Source organism: Osmerus mordax, chromosome 13 (genome assembly GCF_038355195.1).
Source record: "Osmerus mordax isolate fOsmMor3 chromosome 13, fOsmMor3.pri, whole genome shotgun sequence".
Lineage (NCBI taxonomy): Eukaryota > Metazoa > Chordata > Actinopteri > Osmeriformes > Osmeridae > Osmerus > Osmerus mordax.
The window spans coordinates 15,449,249-15,463,755 of record NC_090062.1 but is presented as its reverse complement, the minus strand read 5'-3'; the positions used below and the strand labels follow the sequence as shown (position 1 = coordinate 15,463,755).

Below are 14,507 nucleotides of genomic sequence, written 5' to 3'. Positions count from 1 at the left end.
CCTGCTTGTGTAACTGGATGGACGCGATTTCGGCATTGACGATCGGATAAGGACACTGATGCATTGACTTCCTCTTTTGGGAAAACATGTTTCAAAAAACAAAGTCCACGATGGATATATGTTGTTCTCAGTAAATAGGATCATAAAAAAATAAAAGATCTCCACTTTCAGCTTCTGTGCCACAGGCCAGTTCCGCTCATCTCCTGACTCATTTAAGTCAAACACCACACATGCATGCCGTCTGAGAACATGACAGCTGTTTTTTCGCAGAACTATATCTGACAGAAGCAAACATGGTTCTGTAGACCTGGCCCTCAATCTGTCTTTTTATTTTCTTTCCTTGTGCTATTTATTCCACAGTAGACCTATGGTATGAAGGAGGCAGTTTTGCCTGGAAATGGTAGCCTAATTGAAGGTTAATTTATGGTAATGGTTCTGAATGGGCGATTCCTGTAAATTTGCAAGGTATATTTATCTTTGCATTATTGTCCATTTTTTTTAAATTATTTTACTCCCTCAACCTGCAGCCCATACCCTCACCAGTAGGGTACACCAGTGATGCTGTCATACGGCTTCCTGAATGAACACCATGGTAAAAACTGAGACTGTCACTGTTCTCAGCAAGCCTTCTTCTCAAAGACAGCAAAGAGAGTATTTCAGGCTCATAAAAATTGATCACGTTGTTCAATCATCTGTGTGTGTGTTGGGAAGAGGACTGTGTGCCCCCCCCCCCCCCCCCCCACACACACACACACACAACATGATCTGTTTGTTAACAGTTACAGATGTAGTACAATGTGAGACAAGCATTCCATTTTGTGTGTGTGTGTGTTTGTGTACATTCTATGACAGTTGGAAAGGATTGTCAAACTAGTCATCGTCATTATTTTATTTTCCATTGAATAATTTCAATTTTTTTGTCATTTTTCGGTGCCTCCAGACCAGAAGTAGTGAGTCAGAGGGAACGAACATCCCCTTACTGAGTGTTTACGTTGGTCTTCTGAAGAGAGTAACAAAGATACCATGGTCAATACACTCTTATCAACCAATGTTTTCTTATGTGTTATGGCATTTTATATACTGTTTAAATAGGAAATAATCTTAATAAGCAACATTCTTTAACATATATTAGTATCCTAATCTGAAACCAACCGTGGGTAGTTCCCTGGGTACTTTGTCTGCACGTAAGAATCTCAGACAAAATGGCCAATATAGAATGATGTTAAAATATAATGGCCGATATAGAATGATGTTTGTCAAAATCAAAGCAAGCTGGCTTCCAGGCGACTGGTTAAAGACAGTGATAGACAATCCTGTAATCCACATCCTTCATAAACCATAGAGTTCTCTGTTTACATGACTGAAATGCCTCTCCAATGAACATGGTTTCACAGGTACTCAGATAGCTAACGGCTGTTTCATTTGCTGTCCCTCCAGTGTAAAATTCATAGTCTATAAAAATATTGAGATTTACTTGAACATAACTTTTTTTGACTATGTTATTAAAAACTCCAGGTGTCCGTTGCAGTTGCACAGTGGGATGTACTGTATAAATATTGTATAAAATAAGGCAGTCTTTTTCAGTAGGATAAACCAGATACAAAAATTTCTGGGCAAAAAATCGTTCAAGTCCAAAATGTTTTCACAGATCTCTGCTGTTATGAGAGGCCGGATAACAGCGGTGAAACAGAAGTGAGGGAGATATACAAACTCGCAGGTGATCAACAACAACACAGCTAATTCTTCAATTCAACATCCCATCAATGAACATATCACTGAGACTTTGACAGTGCAATGCAAAGGTGTTCATTCAAACTGGTACTGTACTTGTGATAAGAAAAGAAAAAAAGTTTATAATGTTAATGTTTCATATGTGTAATAATCAAGGATAAGACCCAGTTATTGAATTCATATTAATCAGCTTTGGCTTTTCTTTCTTACTTACTTATTTATCCATCAACTAATTATTTGTATTCATTTTTAGTATAGAAAATGTGGAACATCTAAAACAAAATAAATTAACCAAACTTTTAATTACCTATGATCATGGTGTTTAAATTTGTATCTCTCACCAGTGGCGCAAGTAAAGTTGAACACCTTAAACACCCATGAAAACATGCCCACCCTCTTGTCTTTTAATAGCCTCGAGTTGCTACACATCTCCCTATCCTGCTGTAGTGGACGTGCTTCTGATAGACAAAACTAAGAAAATACAGCAAGAAAAAAAAAAAAGGGGTGGAGTGTAGTTCTGTGGTGTGGCCTCTGGGGGCACATGAGAGTAATTCGGCCTTGTCACAACAGACGGGTGTAGGTTTGATGCCGTCATCCGTGGTCTGGGTTTGACTCTGCATCACGTGACCTCATGACCACCTCATCCTCAGTTTTTCTCAGCAGGAGCTTGACCAGCTCTCAAAGTCCAGCCAGACAGTGTTTCTCTGTTGCTCTACCCATGAACCAGCAGTGTTAACATAGACAGTAACATCTGACCCCTCCTATGAAGAGGGGCGACCCGTGTGTTTAACTGGGGGGAAAGGGACTCTGTGTGCCAGGGGTGGCTCTGAGGGTGCGTCTCACAAGTCACCTGACCAGCTGCTCCATCCAATGCCTGCGCGGCGTTAGGGAGTTAATGAGGATGCCGTCCACTCTGATAGGGCGATAGATCCTGATCCGGAGGCCCATGCTCCAGCTTGTCAGTCTGTCAGAGAGTCGATCCGGACGGACACTTGGCGTGCTGCAGAGGCGGAGGAGTGGAGGCCGTGGGCTGCTGGGATGGGCTGGTAGAGAGACATCCCCCACAGGTAGAGAGAGAGAGGAAGGTTACTCTGGAGGAAGGGGGCCCAGGAAGGGGCCCAAGGGCCAGGGCCGACCCCCCCCCCCCCCCACAAACGAGGCTCCTATTCTGGGGGAGGACGCAGGCTGTGCAGCTTTCGTTCATCCAGGCCTTTCCAGTATTTGAAATTGTTGTCCAAGTGCTGCATGAGGTTGGGCAGGTCTGCGAAAGCTAGATGGAAACATTGTTGAAGAGTCAGAGGTGCATGACAGTTTAACCATTTAATAAGCTCATGTTGTCTAGCCAATAAACACGTTCTAGCGTTACTCAGAGCAGGAACACAAGCTCTCCTACCATCCCAGGCATCAAACATGTCGGTGATGAAGTAGTCTATGAAGGAAATCTGGGACTTGGGAATGCTGCAGGTGTTCCTGTCAAACACGGGCATGACCACTGGCAGACCCTGTCTCTTCTCCTCGTCCGTCTAAACGACAAGCAATCAGACACACTTCTTAGCAGACAGACAAAATATATAAAGAGGGATACAATTTATTGTAGAACACTGCAGAAACGCTGTTGGACTTGATCTACAGTCCAGACAGTGACGCCATGTCTGGTCTCATTTCATTACCTGTGCAAAGTATTCCTCAGAGATGCGTCCTGCCCATTCGATACACAGCTCCAGCGGACGGCAGGGGTTGGAAATGTCTGCACACTTAATGAGCATGCGCTTGACAAGTATCCTGTTCTCGGGGGACGTCAGGATGCCTTTGACTGACTCCTCGTCATTGTTCCCCTGACATATCCAAGACAGATTGTCAGCAAAACAACACACACCACAGCACCACTTTCTGTCCTGCTCACAAGTCCACACGTCCAACATTATTTTATGGAGTGAAGAGAGCTTTTAAGACAGAACAAACAACCGACAGGTTTGAGAGTGGTTGGATGGTGATGAGTAGCTCTAATGATTATGTCTACAAAACAAAATGTCCTCTGTCAGTTCGTGAGCGTAACATAGTTTGAGTTGAATACAGGAATATGAGGAGGGAATTCTCTTTCCTTTTTCCCCCTTAAAAAGACCAGAGATCTTTTAAAATGTCTGTGCTGTGCATTCCACATAGTGATGAGAAAGATGGTACTAGCTTGTAAAATTCTCTCCCCTCTCACAAGACTGTTCCAAAGCTAAGGTGGGCCACAAGTACTTTCAAACCAGCATTGCTGTTCCATCCTGGATTACAGTTAGCTGTGCATGTACTGTATGTCTCAAACGTATTTGTAACACTGCTCATCTCACCCCATTCTCCTCCAGGGCAGCCAGTGGCTTGTTGATGCTGTTGACAAACTTGTTGACATGTTCAAAGTGTTTGGTCATCTCAGTGGCCAGAACCATGTCTATGATTGCCTGACGTAGAGTCCTGTACTCGTTTCTACAGAGAGCGAGGGAGAGGGAGGAGAGAGAGAGAGAAAGGGAGATAGAAAGAAACAGCGGGGTGAACAGGATGAAAGGGCCTCTGGACAGATTTACCCTTCTGACTGCAGTGACAGTGGGGATGAATGAAGTCTTTGTTCCTCCCTTTGAGGGACCAACACATGTGAGCCATTCAGCTCAGGGACTGCAATCACATTACTCCCCAGCCTCCACAACACTTATTCTCTTAAAAAAAAAAAACACACACACACACGACACGTCATTCGAAAGGTATTTGAATACCACTCTGGTATGTCTCTGATTTAGGTTTAGGTTTGTGCTGTAATTTGTTAACAGTGTACTGACAACCTGAAAAGACAACACTGACAGCCTGACAGCCTGACCTTTCCATGTTCTTGAAGATGTTACACTTGTCGTCTCTGGTGGTGATCTGGAAGGCCAACGCGGCGTGGTGGCTCTCCAGCACTGCCGTGTCATTGTACAGGATGGCCAGCTCACTTCCTGCATTACACAGGAAGCTGTTGGTGCGGCCGGGGTGATCCACATCATGGACAGTTGCAGCTATCAGGGCTGCTACCTCATCTATGGGGTCCAGACTTTGCTGTTAAGAGGGAGGAAAACCACACTATTAATATGCCATTGTCAAATAAGTGCAATCATTTTATTTTATTTACATATCCAGTACTGTGAAATATACTGTGCAACAGTAGAACAGGGCGCTTTTTCCGTCCATACGATGACTATCTCCATGGTTACAGCTTTGAGGTCCCAAGTGACCATGATGCTCTGAGGCTCCCCTGGCTAAGCCAATGAAAGATAACTTCTCAGAGGTTAGAAATAGACTGGCTGGTAATCAGCTTAACCAGCACTCGTTCAAGAAAATCCTGGGCCACTGACACACTTGGGGCCAATAACATCCCTGCGAATACACATAGGACACTAGGGCACTATGACAGACAACAAGTCCATGTCAGAAGGTAGTATGGAAGCCTGGATAAGGAATCAATGTCTGCTGGGGCTTTAACCCTTGTGTTATCTTCGGGTCGTTCTGACCCATCAGGCATTGTGACCCACCGTCGTATTGCGACAACTTTACCGCATACAAAAACAAAGTGAAGCATTTTCTTTTAACCGTTGGGCTGTCTCAGACCCCCCACATTGCGAAGGTTAAAAGAAAATTATTTTTATTTGTTTTTGTATTGGGTAAAATTGGGTAAACACAACGATGGTTCGTTATGAACCTTTGGGTCATGTGACCCGAAGGCAGCACGAGGGTTAAGAAATATGACAGACTCTGACCTTGACCCTGTCCTTGCAGAGGAAGTATGCAGTGGCGTGCAGCACATCAGACGCGTGGCTGGAGTTGTGGTAGGAGTTGGTGGCGTGGTAGTTGGCCTCGATCACCTGGAGCCAGGAGCGCAGGGTGGCCTCGGGGCAGCTGAGGAACTCGCACACCCCGAAGCGAGAGAAGATCTTCAGGCCCAAGTAGGTCAAAGGCCTGGGTGAGAGAAGCGACAGCAGGTTTGAGAGCGGACCTCGCTTTTCCTGCACCCTATTTCGTGCTCACATGCGTAGCTCACACGCTCGTCTCACACGCTCGTCTCACACGCTCGTCTCACACGCTCGTCTCACACGCTCGTCTCACACGCTCGTCTCACACGCTCGTCTCACACGCTCGTCTCACACGCTCGTCTCACACGCTCGTCTCACACGCTCGTCTCACACGCTCGTCTCACACGCTCGTCTCACACGCTCGTCTCACACGCTCGTCTCACACGCTCGTCTCACACGCTCGTCTCACACGCTCGTCTCACACGCTCGTCTCACACGCTCGTCTCACACGCTCGTCTCACACGCTCGTCTCACACGCTCGTCTCACACGCTCGTCTCACACGCTCGTCTCACACGCTCGTCTCACACGCTCGTCTCACACGCTCGTCTCACACGCTCAGCTCACACGCTCAGCTCACACGCTCAGCTCACACGCTCAGCTCACACGCTCAGCTCACACGCTCAGCTCACACGCTCAGCTCACACGCGTAGCTCACACGCGTAGCTCACACGCGTAGCTCACACGCGTAGCTCACACGCGTAGCTCACACGCTCAGCTCACACGCTCAGCTCACACGCTCAGCTCACACGCTCAGCTCACACGCTCAGCTCACACGCTCAGCTCACACGCTCAGCTCACACGCTCAGCTCACACGCTCAGCTCACACGCGTAGCTCACACGCGTAGCTCACACGCTCAGCTCACACGCTCAGCTCACACGCTCAGCTCACACGCTCAGCTCACACGCGTAGCTCACACGCGTAGCTCACACGCTCAGCTCACACGCTCAGCTCACACGCGTAGCTCACACGCTCAGCTCACACGCTCAGCTCACACGCTCAGCTCACACGCTCAGCTCACACGCTCAGCTCACACGCTCAGCTCACATGCTCACACACCGTTTCATGGTGGCAGCCTCCAGGTTGAAGACGTCAAAGTCCCAGCAGTCTTCGTTCTCCATGGTCTGGGCGATGCGAGGGGGGATGTCATTCAATGAGAGAGGTGTGGTCAGGTGGCTTGGCAAATGGTGTGGCTCTGAGTTTGAGAGAGAGAAAGACAGTGAGAGAGAGACAGCGAGAGAGAGACAGCAAGAGAGAAAGCGATAGAGCGCAAAATAATAAATTGTCATTCACTTTTTCATATGACCACATCTACTTTAATACAGAGCCTTCACCGGCAGAGACTAGGACAGCTCATTATGACCAGACAAAGTAGTACTCACGCTTTGTAGCAAAGATGTACTCGTTTCCTGACAGTCTGCGCAAGCCATCCTGCAAAAAGACAGAGAGATAAAATGAGAGATAAAATTAGCTAGAGTTAATAAAACAACAACACAATTGTCACCATTACCTCAGAGTCCGTAACTCAGTTTAAAGACACCATGATAGGTGTCACCATGCTAAAATCCCTCTGTTCCCTCATCTGTCATGTGAGAGGGGCTTTTGAAGCGTGTGTAATAGCGTATTGTGCAGCCATGTTGCTAGGCTCACTGAGGCTTCCGGTAGTGAGAAATGTGCAGCCAAGCAGGGGCATTTTAATCAACCTAATACACCACTTAGAAATTATTACCATAAATATGAACCACTGCAGTTGTGTAAACGTTCAAGCTTTTAGCATGTATGGGTTAGGGTTAAATGTATCAGACGATTCTTAGTAAATTAATCCAATATCCTTATTGTACTTCCTTATCCGTCCGTTACATCAACGCTGCATATTGTGGTATGTGGCAAATTAACTGCATTGTTAGGAGGGTTACTCAGGACTTTGTGTGTCTTATTTCTGGACTCAATCCAGCTCTAAATATGAAATAATTATAAATGCTTGGGTACAGTTAGTGTGTCTGTGTGTGTGTGTGTGTGTCAGGGAGTAAAGTGTTTACTTCACGAGTGAGAAAGGAAGAGAAGACTGGTTCATCTTTGACCTGAGTATTGTCTCATGGTGGCGCTGCCTCTGTACACACTGGCTATTTTAAGACTTTCTCCCCAGAAAGATGACAGCTCCGCTTTGAACAAACACTCATAGGAGCTGCTGGGCTGAGAAAGGAATCACACAGCATCTAGCCCCGCACTGGGGACTACAAATATACGTCCACAAAAGAAATAAACAACACCCACCATGTAAATAGATACGAGTTTACATAAATAATCATTTGGATCACAGCTTAACAAGACAAGACACCCATTGAGATAGTCCATGGCTCTCAGATTCCATCAGTCTCTAGTTCGCTTCAGCATTTCTTCCACCCCATGTGAATACATGCAGCCTCTCTATGAGCAACCATGAACATCTCCGAGCAACCATGATCATCTCACAGCCTGTAGTGTGTAACTACTTGTGTAAGAACAGTCATGTTTATTCATCTAACCCTAGGAACAGGATGTTTCCAAGCCCGTGGAGTTAGGAGGAAGAAGTCTGTGTGTGTGTGTGTGTGTGTGTGTGTGCGTGAGGTCTTTCCTCTTCAGTGTACAAGAGCACAAAGGACAATCTAACACTTCCTCTGGGACTATAACCAAGACAGCCACCCTGGTGCTCTCTCTCCTTCACCACCCTGGCTCCCTCTCTCTCTCCCTCTCTCCTTCCCCACCCTGGCTCTGTCTCTCCCTCTCTCCTTCACCACCCTGGCTCCTTCTCTCCCTCTCTCCTTCACCACCCTGGCTCTCTCTCTCTCTCTCTCTCTCTCTCTCTCTCTCTCTCTCTCTCTCTCTCTCTCTCTCTCTCTCTCTCTCTCTCTCTCTCTCCTTCACCACCCTGGCTCTCTCCCTCCCTCTCTCCTTCCCCACCCTGGCTCTCTCTCTCCCTCCCTCTCTCTCTCTCTCTCTCCTTCACCACCCTGGCTCTCTCCCTCCCTCTCTCCTTCCCCACCCTGGCTCTCTCTCTCCCTCCCTCTCTCCTTCACCACCCTGGCTCCCTCTCTCCCTCCCTCTCTCCTTCACCACCCTGGCTCTCTCTCTCTCTCTCCCTCTCTCCTTCACCACCCTGGCTCTCTCCCTCCCTCTCTCCCTCTGTCTCTCCCTCTCTCCTTCACCACCCTGGCTCTCTCTCTCCCTCTCTCCTTCACCACCCTGGCTCTCTCTCCCTCTCTCCCTCCCTCCCTCTCTCCTTCACCACCCTCCCTCTCTCTCTCTCTCTCCCTCCCTCCATCCCTCCCTCCATCTCCTTCACTACCCTGGCTCTCTCTGTATCATCTAAGTCATTGTGTTCTTTTGAGGACAGAGTGTGTTTCTTCACAACCAGAGACCTCACCAAACCACGCTGTTCCTGCCCAGAGCAGTTAAGAGGTTAACAACCATGTCAGTGCCACTAATAACATCTTCTTCCAGACCGCATGACCAGCACCCCACCTGGCACTTGAGGTAAGGTTTCATAAAAGCAAGCACCCTACAGTTTGCGGGCACAACCAAGGCTGGCGTCTGGACACACTAAAGCATTACTGGAAGTCAGGAGTAAGGGACAGGGTTGGGTCTGGCTCCTGGAGCCCAGACGCCTCTCACCGTCATCAAGCCCCCGACCAGGTCGTTGGTGTGGGGGTCCTCCTCCTTGGTGCCCAGCTGGGGGGAGTAGAGCTCGGTGGTCCTCAGGATCTCCAGGACGCGGTCCAGCGCCTCCGCCACCGGCATGGGACTGCTCTCCTGAGCCGCGTTAATGATGTTTATTACCTACCGAGAAGGAGGGAGGGGAGGAGGAGGGAGGGAGGGGAGGGGGAGGGAGGAGGACGTAAACGGCACACGGTTACGATTATGAATCCGTGGAAGTTGTCTTGTCATTCTACAGTCAGGTTTCCCTGAGAGGGACATATTGCTTCGACATGGCACAGACCATATCACAGACCATATCACAGACCATATCACAGACCGGATCACAGACCATATCACAGACCATATCACAGACCGGATCACAGACCATATCACAGACCATATCACAGACCGGATCACAGACCGTATCACAGACCATATCACAGACCGGATCACAGACCGTATCACAGACCATATCACAGACCATATCACAGACCGGATCACAGACCGTATCTCGGTTTTGCGAGCTTCAATGCGCCACTGAGCACTTGCCGCCCAGTAGAAATGAACAGGATGCCATCTTTAAACAGCTATGATGCTTGCTCTACTTAATAATAGGTCTATGACACACAAATACCATACACTCGCACTACAGACACACACACACACACACACATATAGTCAGCCGTTTCATGAGTAGCTCTATTCTGGAGAACAGGCCTAGAGGGGCTGACAGCACAGTCATGTGATGGAACACAGGAACTGAACTCTGTCAGTTGACAAAACCTTGGGGACTACGAGAATATCACATGTCAGATCCTTGGGGGTATCTTTCCCCAACACAGAGAACCCGAGTTCTGGTCTAGAATCCTGTCTTACATGGAACAACTTGCCGAGCCTGCAGAGACTGTTGTGTTTGTGTCCTTCAAGGCAGTTGTACTGTAGTAGCATGACTGAGCGGCTGTTGTTGTTGTTAGGACAGCAGAAGAGATTACATGGTGGGCCTGTATGTCCTCAGGACAGCCATGTGACCTGGATGAGACCTACCTTGGTGATGGGAGCTTCGATGGTCATGGAGTGGATCCTAGCCATGGATGAGTGCCTTCGCTGGGAACTTCCTGCAAAATAACAATGTTTTAAAAGTCTGTGGTATCAATCTAAGAAGTTGACCAAGCTTTAAAACGAAGACAGTGACCCTTAAAAAAAACAACAAGACTGTTCCTACTAATTTGTCAGGATACTCAAATTTCACACTTCAGACGTGTCTCTGGAGGTGTGCCCAATTAACACCTGGTGGGTTTTGATAAGCTAGTGAGTTTCCACTGTCCGTTCCCATCTGCCCCTCACCATCACTCCCTCTGGACGTGGTGGACCTGACGTCAAGAGAGCCTTTCCTACGGTCCTTATGTTTACTGGGCTGGATGTCTGGGGACAGGAGCACATCACACACACGCACTCACTACCAAGATAACCACACAACTGGGAGGGAAGATTTGCCTGATACCCCCTTCTGTAGTAACCTTGCCTCGGTGGGGCAAACACAGACTGCAGATAGCATCTGCCCTTGAATTATGAAAAAGGCTTACATACAGGAAGTGTAGGTATCAAAGCAACCTTCCAATCCCCTAAATGATATTGGGGGGGCTGGGGGGGGGCACTTGATATTGGGCACTACGAGACAGACTAGATCTACAGCAAACCAGCCTACCTGTCTGAGATTCTGCCTGCACGCGCTCACTGGACTTGTCAGTCTGGGAGAACGAAAGGAAAGAAGCAGCTTGAAATATCTGGGTCAAACTGATCGCACACATCTACTGTTGTCATGATAATATACCCTTCTTACCCTATTATTATCATTTAAAGGCCTGTTGATAGACACATAGTGTCTGATTTTTCTGTCAAAAGAAAAAGAAACAGACTATAAATACAGGCCATCGTGGTTGGTCCATTGTGGTGATTTTCCCAGGATCATCCCAACGACAGCAACACCGTCACTCACCCTCCCTGACCAATCACAGGTGTGATCTTCACATTCTGTTGAACACTGTCTCCATTCTTCTTTTTGGCATAATAAATACCCTGCCACTCCTGCAGAAGACATGTCACACAAGCACAGGACAGGTGAGAAGCCACAATTAGTTAACACTAAAAAACTGGTGGCTCGTCAATGATGATGATGAAGGAGGAGGAGGAATAGGGTGGCTCTTTCTGTGGATGGTAAACAAGGGTCATCCAGGGTTATAAAAGTGTGATGAGATGCTCTACTGGACGGGGGGGGGGGGAGAGGGGGGGAGTAGTGTGGCAGTTGTGGCATTTCATGTGTGCCACCGCTGGTCTGGTGCTCTGGTTCAAAAGGCCTGTCCTACTGTTACACTGTCTGAGAGCGACCTTTGCTCCCTCTGTAGTAGCAGCCCAGCACAGCAGCCCCCACTGATGTCAGAACATGAAACAGAGCTGCAGTATGACTTGCCGGACAGGTCACACATATACACACACTAAACTATTAGCATATACACACACACACACACACACGCAAACACACCCAGAACTATTAGCATATACACACACACACACACAACACCTTCAAGCACACAAGCAAGTTAACAGCTACGTGGGATAACACCAAACTATCCCAATGCTGCATGTAGAATGATCTAGATGCGTGAGCAGGAGTCAGGTGGCTGAGAGGTGAGGGAATTGGGCTAGTAATCCGAAGGTTGCCAGTTCGATTCCCGGTCATGCCAACTGACGTTGTGTCCTTGGGCAAGGCACTTCACCCTACTTGCCTCGGGGGTATGTCCCTGTACTTACTGTAAGTCGCTCTGGATAAGAGCGTCTGCTAAATGACTAAATGTAAATGTAAATGTGAGCAGAACAAACAAAAAAAACGACAGTCGAAACGCTCACCTTTCCCTTCCGTATGCAGGAGTTAATCGTTTCTAGGAGATCCGGTTTGTTCTTCTCACTTTTAGGCACTTCTATGATTTCCTTTCCTATCAGCTCTCCTTGCTGGTAGCCCATGATGGACTCATAGGCAGGGTTCACATACTGCGAAAGAGCAGAGAGAGACGGGGGGTGTCACGCACCTCAACATAGATAGGGATCTGGTCTGAAGCTGTTTGAGAGGGCAAAGGTGTCAATACAGATGACTGGAAAACGACCACCATCGCAAAGAGCTTCCAAAGTTTGCTTTCCGATGCTCTAGAACGCAGTTCCACAAACGGGGACGCACAAGTGTTGCTTTTATGTGAAAAAAGAACGATAAGATAAGATGCTCTGTGGCTCCGAGGACAGAAGGAGCCATTGAAGGAAAGAGAACACAGATATCATCACTGATATCAGCGGTCACAAGACATCAGCAGGCAAACAGAAGGAAAACACTACCCTATGAGAGAGAGAGAGAAAGAGAGGGTTAAAGGAAGAGAGAGAAAGACACAGAACAGAGAGAGAGAGAAAGAGAGAACAGACCGAAAGAGAATGAGAGACAAAGAGAGAGAGACTTCTCTTACGACTGAAGGAGACAATACGGGAGCTCTTGATACCATGCGTCTCTTGACAGTTTGGTGTAAAAACAAACCTGAATCACTTGGTCCTCCGAAGTGATCTCGATGGCTTCCTGGCTTTGTTCCAGAGCAGTGAAAATAGCGTTGCAGGCCCTTGGAGAGTGAGAATGAGAAGTGTTGAGAAGACAGAAGGAGTTACGATTACGCACAACCAAATATAGCAAAAAAAGGTTAAACGAATAAGGCTTTAGCGTAAAACACATCTCTGGAAGCTTCTCAACTTTGATTCCCCGGGTAGTCCCTGAGATAAAGTCTGGTATCTGACAAACGACAAGCCCCAACACTGACAGGTGTGCGGTGTATTCAGAGAGCGGCTTCTCTCACCTCAGTTTGAACTGTGCGCGCACCTCTCCATGCTCAAGCTGCAGCAGCTCATTATAGCACGCCATCATATTGGTGTTCTCCACATATCTCTGTGGGGTCAGAGGTCAACACAGGTCAACATGGATCAACCAATCAATGACTCACAATTTCACCTTTGGCATTCGTGACTGCATTGCATGCGCTGGTTATCTCACTGACTCCCTCCATCAGTGCTAGACCTGTGTGGAGCGCAATCCTGATTTTACTTGACCTACTTACAAGTTTCAGCGCTAACACTGCCATTTTAGTTTTCACTTGTATTAAATATAGCAAACGGCTTACATAATAGCACAGTAACATAGAAGCTAACTGCATTATTATAGCTAACATAGGTAATAGTATTCTTAACTAACACTTGACATCATTATTATGGACAGAACATAATTATTGCAAAGTATAACATCATCTTTGCAAAGTATTGAGTATATAGTATGAGCAGGAACAAGCATGTTCAGAATGTGTTTATTCAAACTTCTGGACTGAGGAGGACCAGTTGCTCACCCTGTTGAAGCCTGCATTGATGAGAGGCATCACTGAAGCTTCTTCCCTGTCCGGCCTACAGGAGCAGAGACAGAACGACAGGCATCTGAACCTACAGGCTGCATGCTGACTCAGACTGTCACCCCACCATCCAGGCGACACAAGAATCAGAGGTGGTGGGCTTTTACGTACCTTTTCACAACGGCGACTATCACAGTGTTTTCCGAGGTGTTGACCGCTCTTATTGACCTGAATGTAAACGGAGAGAGAAAGAGAGAGACCACAGCATCACATCAATGTAGTTTCAGTTATTCACACAGTGTGATTCTCCCGGGCAGAGCCCAAGCAAGGTCCACCAGCGGGCTTCTGAAAGAATGCAGTGTACGAGGCAGCTCATTGGCCTGTGGTTTCCCCCCCGCCGTCGGCCATAAAGGCCCTTTAGTCCTCCGCGGGGCTGTGCGTGTACACTGAACGTATAGACTGGCCACCATGAATAGGGTGAACATGCACGCCGGGCAAGGTAAATGAATGTTTGCAAACGTGTTTTTGGTCGAGCTGCAGGCTAAAGATAGAGAGAGGGGGCTGTGGGCGACTGCGGCTCATTTCTCATGGTGGTGACTTCACCGCCGAGCAGTCTGTGAGCGGAGTTGAACCAAGCCCACCCTCGCAGAGCGGCTAGGAAACCCAGTGTCACTACAACATCCTGTCTGTCTTTAGATGGACCTGCATTGGAACAATGGCCCACCGACACACTTGAACACAGCCTAGCATTATGTAGCATTCAGATGAGAGCAGAGCGACGTGGAGAGGTTGTTCCTGTTGAGACGAGCAGCTCA

The 14,507-nt window shown here is 47.7% G+C and overlaps 1 protein-coding gene across 4 annotated transcripts in view; it reads right to left on the bottom strand.

Annotated features, from left to right (window-relative positions):
- Positions 1–881: 881 nt before the first annotated feature.
- The window catches only part of pde8a (phosphodiesterase 8A), a 32,872-nt gene continuing 19,246 nt past the window's right edge, over positions 882–14,507 (bottom strand). For 3 of the 4 annotated variants that reach the window (XM_067248697.1, XM_067248698.1, XM_067248699.1), the window contains 19 exons: positions 13,864–13,920; positions 13,693–13,747; positions 13,153–13,241; positions 12,843–12,921; positions 12,173–12,313; positions 11,265–11,353; positions 11,109–11,160; positions 10,974–11,016; positions 10,613–10,690; positions 10,313–10,383; positions 9,245–9,409; positions 6,976–7,024; positions 6,653–6,788; positions 5,502–5,700; positions 4,586–4,803; positions 4,068–4,200; positions 3,402–3,566; positions 3,125–3,254; positions 882–3,001 (listed from right to left, as the gene is read on the bottom strand). In XM_067248697.1, the coding sequence (XP_067104798.1) occupies positions 2,895–3,001; positions 3,125–3,254; positions 3,402–3,566; positions 4,068–4,200; positions 4,586–4,803; positions 5,502–5,700; positions 6,653–6,788; positions 6,976–7,024; positions 9,245–9,409; positions 10,313–10,383; positions 10,613–10,690; positions 10,974–11,016; positions 11,109–11,160; positions 11,265–11,353; positions 12,173–12,313; positions 12,843–12,921; positions 13,153–13,241; positions 13,693–13,747; positions 13,864–13,920 (2,056 nt within the window). In that variant the 3' untranslated portion in view covers positions 882–2,894. The other variant, XM_067248700.1, reaches the window with a different exon arrangement.